General features: G+C 53.6%; 1 protein-coding gene across 2 annotated transcripts; it reads right to left on the bottom strand.

The window, feature by feature from the left end:
• Positions 1–1,221: 1,221 nt before the first annotated feature.
• Positions 1,222–10,694, bottom strand: Asphd2 (aspartate beta-hydroxylase domain containing 2). Of its 2 annotated transcripts, none has more exons than XM_038346355.1 (4): positions 10,582–10,694; positions 7,000–8,102; positions 3,118–3,231; positions 1,222–2,656 (listed from the first exon to the last, which is right to left on the bottom strand). In XM_038346355.1, the coding sequence occupies exons 2-4, from the start codon at positions 7,805–7,807 to the stop codon at positions 2,547–2,549; spliced, it is 1,032 nt and encodes a 343-aa protein (XP_038202283.1). In that variant the 5' UTR covers positions 7,808–8,102; positions 10,582–10,694; the 3' UTR covers positions 1,222–2,546. The 2 variants fall into 2 exon arrangements, with proteins under 2 accessions (XP_038202283.1, XP_038202284.1); XM_038346356.1 differs by lacking the exon at positions 10,582–10,694 and adding an exon at positions 9,760–10,286.
• Between the last annotated feature and the right edge of the window lie 3,545 nt (positions 10,695–14,239).

Genomic DNA, 14,239 nt, shown 5'->3' with positions numbered 1-14,239 from the left:
GCAAACTGGCTGCTGTAGAAGCCGGTCAGGTGGCCTGCCTAACATCACTCAGAGCAGGGCTTAGACATACCCTTCTGCCGACTGTCTCTATGGCTTACTGTCCTTCCTATGCAGATCAGTGACCCTCAAGTCCAGAAATCCAAACCCACAACAGAAATGAGTTCTAAACTACAGATGTGTCTGCATTCTACCCCAGACAGAGAGGGCAGCTGCTGTGGGAGTGGGGTGGGGGGCACTGAAGACCTGCCTGTGCTGCACGCGGTCAAGCACCCAATTGTCACCAAAGACCCCCACACAATCCTGGAGAGGTGACGAACAGGAAAGGGGTTTAGGGTCTGAGGACCTGACGGTGACTTGGAGCTGATCAAGCAACTTCTGAGGTCTTGACTGGAGAGGCATGAAGAACGGTAAAGAGCAGAAAGTGGGGATTCCTTCTGGAGCAGGCCAGGGCTCACCTCCAGCAGTCCTGGCGACACAGAAATGACCTCAGCAGCTGCTTGGCTGGCTGTGCATGTGGAGGAGCGTGAGTGAGAAACACCCTGGCCTCGAGAGGGCCACGCTCTTCTTTTCCTGGTGCAGCGACTCATTGTGGCTGTCGGCTGGCACTGGCATGTGCCAACATTCTACAGTCAGGCTGTCCCCGGGGCACCTGGCTGCCACCGCTGTCCAGGGGAAATGGCCCGTCCTCCTTTATCCCTGCCTCTTGGACATCTGTGGCTTTGCTATGCAGAGGGATCCCAAGCCTGGCCAACACCAGACCTATCTTCAGGGAAACCAAGTGAGACCGGGAGAGGGGACTTGGTTTGCAAGAAGTGGCAGGGGAGGAAACTCCAGATGCTGAGCATGAGTCCAGCAAAATATAAGAATTACAAATTCTTCCCATACAAATATTGTCTGTTTTACCATTTGAGCTGACTTAACACTGCAGACTGGCTGGCTCCTGTTCACACCCTCACTCACCTACCATAGTGTGGATGGAACCCAGGGTCTCATGCATGCTAGGCCGTGCTCTGCCCCGAGCCATACCATAGGACTCTGTTAAGACAGCCATTTGGCCTCACCCACTGCTAACCATGGCTTCAGCCCTCGGTGCCAACCCAGAAACCAAGAGGTACACTCCCACACCAGCCAGTCACTTCCAGCTGCCCAGGCCCTGCCTGCTCTCACAAGCTACATGAGCACATCTCTTGTCAGCAAGTTCTTTATTTACTTCCTGTTCCACAGCCATGTCATTGGCATGTGGTGGGGGCAGTGGGGACACACGGGAACCATGCACTTTGAAGGTTTCTGCTGAGAACCCCGAGTGCAGATGCTCTGGAGCCCAAAGGTTCCCTTCCAACCCTGAGCACAGAAATAGTGCAGGTGTGTTTCTCTCCTCTGGGGACTGACTTCATCGGATTACTTTCTAGAGGAGTCGGGTTTGCATTTGGACCTAACGCAGGGCCTGGACCAGTGTTAGTTACATAAGCAAGCTGTCATTCTGTCCTGCTCTGGACAAGACCCATGGGCCACTACTCCCAAAGCGTGTTCTGAGAATGGCTGACTATGTTCTTGCATCAGTTGACTTGTGGCTATCTGGGCCTCTGGCTAGCCTTCACTTTGGGAAGAGAACTGTGTGTTTTCTCTGGAGACCAAAGACCAATGTCATATCTGTGGATCTCAGGGTCTGTAGCTCTCTTCGGTGTCCTCACGCCCATGGGCTTGAGTCAATGTTTTGATTGACATGGGGCTGATTCTTTGCTGTCCCCTAGTCGACTCTTAGGCAACAGACTCCAAAGCAGGACGGACACCCAGTCACATGGTTGGTGGCAAAGGTTAAGCCGAGCATGTTTCCTGACAATCTGGGTGGACTCAAAACCACAGCAGCAGCACGTGTGAGGCGTGGCTTGGCAGTAGGCTTCAGTAGGCAGTGAGCTACTATCCCTGTCCTTTGCTGACCTGGGAGCCCTCACTGGCCGTCAGCTCTGTAGGAACCTGTGACTAAAGCAAACGCCCTGGTCACAACCACCAGGACTCTGACAGACTTCAGGTGACAGAAATAATGATGGATTCCCTGGACCCTGACCTACGCACCACCCTGATGGTGACTGGTAAGACCCTAATGAAGCCAACAGGTGTGCAGGCTGCAGGCTGTCTCTTGCTCTGGGACAGTGTAGGTCTGAACCCCAGCATCAGACGCCAAGCTGTCGGGCCATTGGCTGTGGTCTCTGGTGAGACAGCTACAAAGTTTAAGTTGATTACATTCAGACAAATGGCCATTTGGTTACTCTATTCCAGAACACAGAGAAGACATCAGGTAGCAAAGTCACAGACTTGAGGGGTACAGAGTCTCTGGTCACAGCCAAAGGGACACACTAATAGGCCAGAAGTCCCAGTAGATAACTGGAAGGGGAAAGAAACCTAAGAAGTTTCCAGTAACCAAAGAAAAGAGGGCTCCCATGGGGGACGGAAGGCCACTTGCGCTTCCAGTGTGGATCACGGCAGGGACTGGGCTGTCCCACAGTCCACCTGGGCCACTCAGCCTGGCTCCAGCCCAGGCAACGTCCTCATCGTCCTGGAGCAAAGATGAAATCCAGGGCCTGCCGTTCGGCAGCTGCCACGTTGGGGTGCCAAAGATCCACCATGAAGACCGCTCGTGGGCCATCCTCAGCAGAACCTAGGGAGGAGGAGCGTAGGGGGTCAGAGTGGCCCTGCACACTCATGTAGACTGAGCTGTAGGCCTATGGGCATGGGAAGACCTCCCTGTCCCAGATGGAGAATGTTCATGAGGTCTCTCCCATGTCTTGAGGAAGGCGAATGTAAAAAAAGGGAGGGAACCTGGGCAGGGCAGTGGGACTGTCACCGTGGACACAGTCTGCACACTGTTGTCCCAAGCCACAGAATGTCTGACACTGGGAATGAACCTGAATGTGACAACAGCCTTCAAGTCATGACATCTGGTTGAAGTTGGCTTGTCACCTGTCATACCAGCTACCCATGTGGGGAGACTGCATGGGAAGGTGAAATGGGGGGGCCTTGGGAGTTCCTGGTCAGTTTTGTCTGGTACCCCAAAACTTCTCTTTTAAAAACAACCATAAAGCAAGCAGGTGGGCAAGCTCTGGGAGAGGCGATGCCCACCTTCATGGAATGCAGTGTGCAGGAAAGAGTCGTCGAAGAGCAGGCAGCGACCTTCTGCCCAGCACTGGGGCTCACCCCCTACCACCAGCTCACAGCCATTGGGAGTCTTCAGACCTTGGGGAAAAACAGAGGGTTGAGAGTAAAGGTGGCCAGGGTTCAAGGCTGCTGGAAGGTGGAGCTGGGCTGCTCCGGTGGGCACTTAAAAGCTTAGGTCTTCCATACGCTCCCCTGGAGTCCACACTGTGGGCTATCTGTGACCCATAACTGGGAGACTGAGGCCACCGAGATGATGGCGTTAGGCATCTTTAGGATTAGGTCATGAATGGGATCTATACTTATAAAATGGACCTTTGTACTACATGAGGTCACAGCAAGAGGATGCCACGGCCACTGTGCTGGCGAGTCTATGCCCACATGGCACACAAACTAGAGCCATCCAAAAGGAGGGAGCCTCAATTGAGAAAACGCCTCCATAGATCTGACTGTAAGACATTTTCTTAATTACTGGTTGATGGGGGAGGGTCCGGTCCACTGTGGGTGGGGCCATCCCTGGGCGGCTGGTCCTGGGTTCTTTGAGAAAGCAGGCTGAGCAAGCCATGAGGAGTAAGCCAGTGAGTAGCACCCTCCATGGCCTCTGCATCAGCTCCTGCCTCCAGGTTCCTGCCCTGTGTGACTTCCTCCCCAGTTTGCTTTTGGTCATGGCGTTCATCACAGCAAACAGGAATCCTGGCTAAGACACTCACCTGGCAGCCAGAGCACTTTGGCCCTCAGAGCTCTGCCTGGACCTCCAGCCTCAGAACCAGGAGGTGTCCCTCTGGGCTGTTTTGTTTGTTCAGTCAGGGTCTCACCACGTTGCCCAGGCTAGCCTTGAACTCCCAATTCCCTTACCACCACCCAGCTGTTTCTGCTCTTTTTAAATTTAAAACTTTGTATTAATATTGTGTGGGGTGTGCCTGACATTGCATCTGTGTGAGCATTAGAGGATCACTTAGGGGAAGCGGTTCCGTTCTCCCACTGTGGGTTCCTGGAATCAAATTCAGGTCATCGGGCTTGTAAGGCAAGAGCCTTCACTCACTGAGCCACATTGCCAGCCCCGTTCTCTTATCTGAAAGCCACCCAGCATGTGGAATTGTCACACAGCCGGTCAGTCTTTCGAGGGACGGGACTGGCGAGGCCGTGCTGGCTGCTACCAGCCAAACTCCTCCTTTGTTGGTTTCATCTGGTCCGGGCCCTAGACCGAATGCTTACATCAGTCTAGGTTCTCATGACCTCAAGAACTAGTCTAGTCCTGGGATCCATGGGACTCCAGGGCTGCTGAATCCAGCCAGCTTCATCCACGCACAGCCAGCCTACAGCAGGACCTCTTCAACGGACAATTTCCTGTTATTCCCACGGAGATCAAGGACCCATTTTTCCCTACAAGTTACTAGCTGGCCTGAGACGGGAATGCTCACAACGACAAGGTGTGCACATTCTGCACACATGCACGCACACACAAGTATATGGTACGCACGTATCAGACATTAATGTCCTCCCAGCCTGCCTACTCCGCACCCCTGGATCCTGACCACATTAGTCTCCCAGGCCTTCCCTACTCTGCATTCCAAAGCCTTTGAACAGCACGGTAGCTGAGGATGCACTTCAGTGGCTCAGCACTTTCCCAGCATGGCATGAGACTCGGGTTCAGCCCAGTACCCTGGAAATCAAAAGCTCCCACCACAAAGCAAGACCTTTCAAAGAAAAACTTCACTCCCATTCCCATCAGCCCTGAACCCCAGCCCCCTAGCCTGGCCTAGCCTGGCCTAAGTCAGCCATCTGCTTCCCCCCCCCCCCCCCCCCCCCCCCCCGTCTACCCTACCTCAGCCTCCCAGCTGTTTGCAGCCCAGCTCCCTCTATGGACTCTTGCCATAGGTTTATTAAGCAAAGCCATCGTGTGGATCAAAGCCTACCTGGTAATAATGCTGGCCTCTGCCTGCTGAGAACTTCAAATGCACGAACAACTTACTTTTCTTCAAATAGCCCTGAAGGCAGGGTTGAGCACGCCCCCACCCCCCGTTTTAAAGAGGAAGCTTGGCTTCCAGGGCCTGACAGTGGGAGATGCCTTACTGAGCACTGTGTAGTCATGAGAACCATTGCCACGCTCAGGAGACTGCCAGGCACTATGCCAAATGGCCACTTAGTGAGTTGCGTCCTCAAAGTTCTCCTTAGCACTGGAGCTGTGTGTCCACTCTGTAGAGAGGTGATGAGGTCTATGGAGACTCGGACCCTGTCCAGCCCGCAGCTGCCCATGGATCCAGACTCCGGCTTTAAGCTGCCACCCTGTCCCACCTGCCTGTCAAATCCCCAACCGCAGCAGCCCTTTGACGATGGTATTTCTGCAAAGCACACCGTATCCAGAATCCCCACCCAGGGAGCAGAGGGAGCAAAACTGCTGGGGCGAGAGGGGGTGGGGGCCTAGCATCTGGCACAGGCTCCTGTAAAGTGCACTAGCGAACCCCACCACAGCCTGCTTGGGACACTCATCCTCCGCTTTCCCCATCTCCTGCAGCCAGCCAGTACCGCCTCTTACAGCTGCCACCTAGCTCAGCACGCTCTACTCTAGAATATTCATCAGCGAGGACATGGCCTTTGCCACTAGCTTCCTGTCCCCATTCACCAGGAAGAAGGTACCCCATAGCTGTGAGGTTTGCCTCCATGTACCTTACTCTGCACCTAGCACTGATGGCCACTCTGAGACACACCTCCTCTCATCAGATCCCCAAGGGAGAGCTGCTGCCTCACTCTGGGGAAGCTCTGAGGAGGGAAGTAACACACATGTAGCACAGCTAACTCATGGTTGGGCTGGATAAAAAGGCAGCTTAGCTTGACACTCAATTTGCATGCTACACACACAGCACACACGATTCCTAGACTTTGAATAAAATGACCAGAATAGTGGATACCATTGATCTGTGGTGACTCAGAATGTTTAAGCATCTTTCCCAGCCTCTCGGGCACCACTGAGGCCCTCTGTCACTGTCAGAACCCTGTGGGTTCTGTGTCAGCCACCACAGAGCACAGCAGCCACCAGCCATACCTGGATACACAAACTTAAGTGAAAACTTTAGCTCAGCTGTTCCACTGACCACAGCCCAAGCCTTCAGCAGCCACATGTGGCCAGCATCTCACACAAAGGACAGGGAAGATGGAGGGCACTTACCAGCCTCTCCTCCAAAGTTCTTTCAGACAGTGCCTTTCCTGCCAGATCCTAGATTTAAGTTGGTGTGTGGCCTGGTGGCCCGAGAGCATGTGTGAGTGCCTGGCACCACAGGAGAATGAGTCAAAGTTTGAGAGAATAAAAAAATGAGGTTGGTATTCTGCCATCACAGTTGTTTATAGACCACCACCAAGAAACCAGGCTCTGAGGCTGGGATATGACCAAGTCTTGTAAAGCACTTATGGTAGAGTCATGAGGACCTGAGTTGCTACTTCCACAGGCCAACTGGCTAGGCACTGTGGCACACACTTAGAGTTACATGGTTGGGGAGTCAGAGAAGGGGAGGCAGACCCCCTGGGGCTTGCGGCCAGCGAATCTAACATAGCCAGTGAGCCCCAGGTTCCAGAGAAATCCTGTAAAAACAAGGTAGACAGATCCTGAGACACAAGACTCAATGCTGATCCCTGGCCTCAGCACACACACGCATACAAGTGCACACAGAGTGCAGGTTAGCACTTCAAGCCTCAACCCTCTGCCAAGCAAGTGAGTGCTTGTGCTGTAGGTATGTTCCACCGCACCCAGCTGAATGCGTCTGTATTTGGTCAAAGCACTCAAGAGGCAAAGGCACCTTGCTACTTGAGGCTTCCGTGAATGTGTATGCTGGGGACTCTGCCCCTTCCACGTACCTAGGTGGCACCGGATGCGGATGTTGGTGGGTCCATAGTGCTCCGTGATCACGGTCCCAGGACTCAGCACCGAGATGCAGGCATTCCCGAAAACATTGTTTCCAATACAGGTCCGGAGGCTGCCGAGCAAGCGGTACGTCCGTGGGCACTTCCTGCAGTTCCTGGGGACACAAACGCCCTGGTTGACAAAGTCAAAGGTGAACCACTCCCCGCTGGGGGTACTATTCACTTTCCACCCTTGTGGGAGGCTACAATTAGAGAAGGCCTTGTAGAGTGTCTCAAACTCGCAGAGGATGGCCTGGAAGTTCCGCTCCAACAGCTCCACATCGTGCTTCTGGGCGTCCCGGGAAAAGTAGGGCGTAGTGGGGAGATCAGGCAGGAAGAAGACCTCGGGCTTCTGGATGGAGGGCTGGCTGCTGAGGTAGCGGCCCTGCTCCCGGATGCCCTTGTGGATGCGGCCCATACCGGACCATGAGTACCGCTTGGCATATTCCTGCAGGTTGTGGTAAAGCTTCTGGTTGAGACCATCGTGGTGCATGCAGCGCACGCACTCGGGTGACTGGCAGTACATGGACCCATTCTGTAGCCCATTGGCATCCACTCCCTGCAGGAGGGAGTTGACGGACACATGGGGTCGGGGCTGTTCTCGGCCCACGTGGTAACAGTACCACACAAACATGACCAGCAGGCAGACCACAGTGACAACGGCTGTGCTGTCACAGTCCCGTACAGACTGGATGCCGGTGGCAATACAGTCCCTCAGGCCATCCAGAGACCAGCTCCAGGCCACCAGCCCCTCCAGCCACATCTTGAGGAACTCAGTGCTTGGATGGAAGCTGGCTCAGAAGATCAGGGCTCTGGGGGTCGCCAGGGTACCCACAACATGCAGGTTAGCAGAAGGTAGAAGGAGTAGCTGGAGCAGGGGGAGGCATGGCTGCCACTGTCCCTCAGTTCCTGCCAAGGGCGCCATTGATGAATGGTGAGGCCTGCTGACGGGGCCCACCAGTAAAAGTCACTGAAGTTGGGCAGAGGGCGCTGCCTTATATCCCATTAGCAAATGTAGTCAGTCAGCCACTACGAAAGGATCTTCATGGTGTCCAAACCTGGGATGGAAACCAGAAAACAGCAACATTAAAGTTATGAAAGGAAAAGCCCTAAATACAACAGTCCCAGGAGGATGGAAATGCATCACGGAACGGCAGAGGGCTGTCACAATGGCACACTCTCCCTTTTCTTTGCAAGCATGCTGTAAATCAGGCTAATATCACATTAGAAAAGTAAGCGGGTGGCCTGGAGTGGCCTCTGTGGCAGATACACCTCTTTCTGCCACTCAGTTGGCCTTACAGGAAAAGTCCAAGTCCCAGACTCAGTTTCCCCCCTCCGAGGACAGCAGTGACACCTGCTTTGTCAGCCATTATGCTTGGGGGAGGTGGAACCCAAGTCACTGTAAAACATGATGCAAGCCCAACTGTGCCTCCCAGGTCTCCTGAACCCCGAGTGTCCTCCCCCTCCCCATTCCTCTGAAACACTCTGTCTGCCCCTCCTTTTCCACGGTGTGCAGTCAGGTCTGCATCTTCCTGGAAGCCCTCCATCACCGGGAGGAACACAGTTGGGAGCATCTCAGTGTTCCTCCTCCTTCCCTAGGGGAGAATAGGGTACAATGACAGCCAGACTGTCTCCTGCTACCTGGACCAGCTAGGCCTGGGAAGTCTTCAGCATAGCAGAGAAGTTGCACACCCAAACTAGACATGGGCTAGACTAGGAGTGGACACCAGCTATTTGCAGGGCATGTCCCCTATCTAAGCGCTCTCTAAGTTTTCATCCATCTGCTGGCTGGGGTAATGTCACAGTGAGCCCTCAATGTGAGAGTGGCGGGCAAACCAAACGTGGAGTGTCCCAAGACTCCCACCCTGGGCAGAATGCTAAGGCCGAAAGACCCCGACTTGTGGTGATGTCCATTCCTGGTCTCATGGAGAACCTTTGGTGCTCATTCCGCACCATCCCGGTGTCGGCTGAATAAAGAATCACTTGACTATAATGTTTAGGAAGTCAAAAAACCACACATACTGAATATTCATGGGGACTCATGCTTCTAGGAAAAGTACAGGAATGGGAGAGAGAGAAGCCAGTTTCTTCTAAAGATGCAAAGCCCGGGTGTTAAGCTCCTTCGCTGGCCCCTCCTCCACGGGTGATACCATCGCTCCGTTGTTTCCACTTTAGGAAAAGGGGAAAAGCTCCAGAAAGGTGTCTTCTTTGCACTTGCTCTTCAAGCCAGTCCAGGATTCCCAAAATGAAACACGTTTTCCCCTAAACTGCAACTAAAATTGTCTTCAGCAGCAGGTTTCCTGGGTGCCTGGAGTCGCAGCTGGTTGTAAAACTGTCTTCAGCAGCAGGTTTCCTGGGTGTCCGGAGACCCACGAAACTGAGCTCCCACTAACCTGCTCATGTCAAATGCACACACACACACACACACACACACACACACACACACACACACACACACACAATGGGTGGGTGGCTAGGAAAGCTCTCCATGGGCCATGAGCCCTTCCCCTCCTCACAACAGCCTCATTCTGGACAGAGCAGACAAGAGCCCTCCCCAAGACAGAACAGTAAAAGATTCAGCAAGGAGAGACCCTAACCTCTTCAAGAGATCCAATCCAGCACTAAGAGAGTGAACTGGGAGCTGCCAGTCACTTAAAGCCCCAAGAGGCTGGCTGTCCCTGCACCCACTGAGGGACATTCAAGCCCAGAGCTAACCTGTGAACAAGAAAACAACTCTGGTTTTGGTGGAGTGAGTGGCAGCAGGAGGATGGACGGATGCACACTGGTTCTTCTGGTTCCCATCAGTGATGGGCATCATGCAGGTTCTGCACCTCAGATCTCAAAGACCAGCGGGCTCCATGGAATAAAGGCCAAATTCAATCAAGTCCAATCAAAGATAACTTCTAACACGAAGAATGCCCGGGGAGACAGTCTGCATTTGACCCAGTTAACCCGGATCAGGTGACCAGCTCAGGAGGCTTTCTGATGCTAAAGAGCCCGGGTCACCCTGAGGTGAAGCCAGGAGACTAGGGAAGCCCCCTGCAAGGCACAGCACAGCAGCTGTGTGTTGTTTGCTATCCTCTCTATCAGAGAGCCTGAGAGCTGTCCGGAGACGAGCCCTCCTCTCTAGGGAGCTTCCCTCCTCAGAGTCTCCCGCCAGTGTCACAGGCCCTGGAGCCAGGTCAGAAAGATGTGTTAACGCAGGTGGTAGTAATGCCAGCAGTCAGGGGATGAGATGCTGAGGTGAGGGTTACCTGGAAAAGTGGGAAGGAGGGTCAGGGCGCGTGATAATTCATGGGACAGGGAGGTGGGTCAAAGTGGGTGATGCTGAGGAGGAATGGGGGACCAGGAGAAAAGGCGATAGAGAAGAGGAAGAGAGGAGGCGGGGGTGATGCTGCGCGGCGCGATCCAGCCCGAGCGGCACTCAGCATGCAGCCGGTGCTAGGCGACCGCGGGCCCTGGGCCGGCCTGGGATACAGGCTCTGGCGCCCAAAGCATCGTCCTCCGCAGCCCCGCAGCCCCGGAGACGCCGCTTACCTGCGCGGGCGGCTGAGGGGAGCCGGGCGATGCCACTGCCCCAGGGACGCGGCCGCCCCCTGCCGCGCCCGCAGCAGCCGCCCGGCCCGAGCCGCGAGCCCCGCCGAGCCGGTGCCGCCCGCGCTGCTCTCCGCGGCCCCGAGGACCACAACTCCCACAATGCCGCGCGCGCCTGTCGGCGGGGAGGGGGCGGCGGGGCGGGACCCCCTGCGCGTGCACCTGCCGCGCGTGTCCGCGGGGGGGGGGTACGCGAGTCCCGCCCCACCGCGCCAGGTGCGCGCCTAAGGCGCGGGGTCTTCGTCTTTCAACCGCACTGGGTCCAGCTGGGTCCTCCTTCCAGCATCTCTTCCCCTCGGCGTCCTTCCCCTGGCCCCTCTTGCCTGTGATGGATCTCACACACACTTCTGAGGCCCCGCGGACACGTGGGATGAAATTGCAAATGGAACAGCCTGGAAGATCCGCGGCTCCGTGCTCCGCCTGGGCGCTGCCGACGGGAGCTGTTGCAGACCTGGCGCCTGCCCACAGGGAGGTCCAGTCTAGCCAGCAGCGGTCGGTTCTGCCCAGCTCACAGGATGGAAAGGGACTACTGAGCTGGGCCTGGGGACACCGCGCTGCCAGCGCTCAGGGAAGCGTGGGCTCCGAGGAACAGTGCATGGGAGTTCTGGGAGCGTGGGGTGGGATGCCAGCCCACAGCCCATCTGTGTATGTCCTCGAACCTACTGCTTTCAATCCCATCATGCATCTCTGTCATGGCCTAGAATCCTTATTTTTTGTCCAGGATCCATCTCTCAGGCCTGTCCCAGAACCCCTTGGCCCTTCACCCAAGCTTGTACTTCTACTGTTGGTGACTGGGAACCCACCTCCCTCACCCAGAACCCCTGCTTCCTGACTCAGAACCCACTCCTCCATTTCCTGGAGTCCCCACCTCTGTCACGGAGCCCCCTGTCACAACTCCAGAAGTAGACGAACGTTTTTTTCGCTTTTTATTTTAATACAATAACCCAAACTGCATTCATTAATTTAGTAGGTTCTTTCACATGGCTGCACCAAAACATCTGACAGAAACTGCTTGAGTAGGAAAGGCTTGTCTAGGTTTTTAGTCGGTCATGGCAGAAAAGGCATGGAGGAATGGGACATGGAAGTGTGAGATCGAAGCTCAGGAAACTGGGGCAGAACAGTCTGTCATCTGTCAAAGCCCTGCTTCCTGCCTTCCACTGCCTGCTTCCTGCAGCCAGACCCACCCCCTGTCAGCTCCAGGGTCTCCCCAAATGGTGTCGTAGACTGAGGAACAAACGGTCAAACCCTGAGTATGACTTCGATTGGAACATTCACAATTGAGAGTTCGTAAAATGCACTTAGGGTGGGTGCTGATACAAGCGTGGGCTACAGAGGGCTGCACACCAAGCCCTCCTGCTCCCGCTAGTAACTGGACCGAGTGACCAGAGAAAGAACAGGGCTGTGCCCTGCTTCACGTTTAGAAAGTTGCCCAAATTTAGCCATGTTTGAGGCACTTATGCATAAAGAACACTATTTTTTCATATGGATGTCCATATGTGCTCCCTTCCTGGACTGCAGTGCATTAGGAATTAATGTTGTCTATGAATCTTGTCATTATCTGTGACCAGAGTCATTCTAGGGCTCCGTGTTTGTTAAGAGTGTTTACTTGTTCGGTGACCAGATTCCAGACACGGTTCTGCTAACCTTTCTGGCCATTTTATTTTTTTTTAATTTGCTGAGAGTCTCAGAAAATGAAAACGACTCCAATCTCGGTCAAGCTCCAATGGCCTTAGTAGGTGAGTTCTGCCAGAAAAGGGTACCCAGGACTTGTCGAGGGGACTCTGGGGGCGAGAACTGTGGCCACGCTACCACTGTGCTGGCGGAAGGGCTGAGCGCAGGACTAAAAGGGGCTAAATTGCCTGCCTTCAGCACTGCCGTCACGGTGATCTCCTCCCTCCTGTCTTGTTGAGGGAAGTCGCTGCAGCCCACTCTAGACTGCACAGCCGTCATTACACCACCATCGCAGCTTGGGGGCCACCCATCTCCCTGCTTCTGCGGAGGGAGTGTGTGCGTGCTGGGGGGGGGGGCGGTGGGAGGACACAGCTCAATTAAGGTCACAGTAAAACAACAGGAAGTGTTAAGGGATGGGTGTGGCTGCTCTGGAATGGGGTTCTGCGTGTCTGTTAGAATGACAAATGTTCATAGATTAAGAACCAACAGCTTTAGCCGGGCGGTGGTGGTGCATTTGGGAGGCAGAGGCAGGTGAGTTGGAAGCCAGCCTGGTCTACAAAGTGAGTATCAGGACAGCTAGGGCTGTTACACAGAAAACCCTGTTTTTTTTTTTTTTTTTTTTTTTTTTAAAAAAAACAAACCAACAACAACAAACAAGAACCAACAGCTTACTTGCCTGAATCCTAAAATTAAGAGGGCCAAGGCAGGAGGATGGGAGTTCTACACCAGCCTGGGCTCTATTGCTAGGCCATCTTAAAACACCATACAAAAGAAAACAAATAGCCATTAACTGAGTTCACTGTAGAACACTTGCTCTTTCACAATGTAATACAATAACATTTTTGAGAAGGAAAGGACAGACTCATGGGTGATCTCAAGGGTTAAATTTCTAGGTAAATTATGTAGCAAAGAAAATACAATTGCGTTATGGTATCATTTTACTCTCTGGGGGCACAAGAATGCCCCCCCCACTCATCTGTTTGAATGCTAGTTCCTGTTTAGGAAGGAACCTGGAACTGTTGCTGGAACTGTTTAGGAAGGATTGGGAGGTGTGGCCTTGTTGGAGGAGGTGTGTCACTGGGAGTGGGCGTTAAGGTTTCAAAAACCCAGGCCCAGTTACCTCTCTCTTTCTCCTACTTACAGCAAAGGGTGTAAGTGCCCAGCTATTATTCCAGTGCAATGCCTGCCTCCCTGCTCCCAGCCATGACTCACCCTCTAGAACTGTAAGTTACCTTGGTTGTGGTGTCTTTACAGAAACAAGGAAGCAACTAAGACACTTGCTTAATGTGCATGTGCAGGTCTGTATGTATATTCCTGTGGCAGCAGAAGAGGAACACATGTGTGCCCTCTTACATAAGATGCTCTGTGTTCATACATGCAAAAGATATCCCTTGGAGGAGACATGCTGAAATCATAGGATTTTTAGGCTCATGGAAAGCTAAAGGGAAAAGGACTTGGAATGGAGAGCAAGAGGAAAGCCTGCATGTTCCATAGTGTCTACCTCCTTTTTAGACACACGTTTTCTATGCAGCCCAGGCTACCACTCAGGCTATTAGGCATGGTGGCACACACCCTGCCCCCCCCCCCCCCGAGTTCTACTGACACGTGGTGGCACACACCCTTACCCATCAAGTCCTACTGACACGTGGTGACACACACCCTTACCCACCGAGTCACCTCACTGTCCTACTGACAGAATTATTTTTATTGATTTTATTGAGCTATATATTTTTCTCCACTCCCCTCTCTTCCTCTGCCCTCCCCTTCTACCCTCTCCCAAGGTCCCCATGCTCCCAATTTACTCAGGAGATCTTGCCTATCGATGGAATTTTAAAACTTGTCTGTAGATATACAGAGAACAGTTTTGACAAAATTCATAACCTAAAAACTCAGAGAAAAGTAGGAGTAGAAGGAATAACAGAGAGCACAA

Source organism: Arvicola amphibius, chromosome 10 (genome assembly GCF_903992535.2).
Source record: "Arvicola amphibius chromosome 10, mArvAmp1.2, whole genome shotgun sequence".
Classification (NCBI taxonomy): domain Eukaryota; kingdom Metazoa; phylum Chordata; class Mammalia; order Rodentia; family Cricetidae; genus Arvicola; species Arvicola amphibius.
Note: the sequence above shows the minus strand (reverse complement) of the source record. Positions and strands in the feature narration are given on the sequence as shown.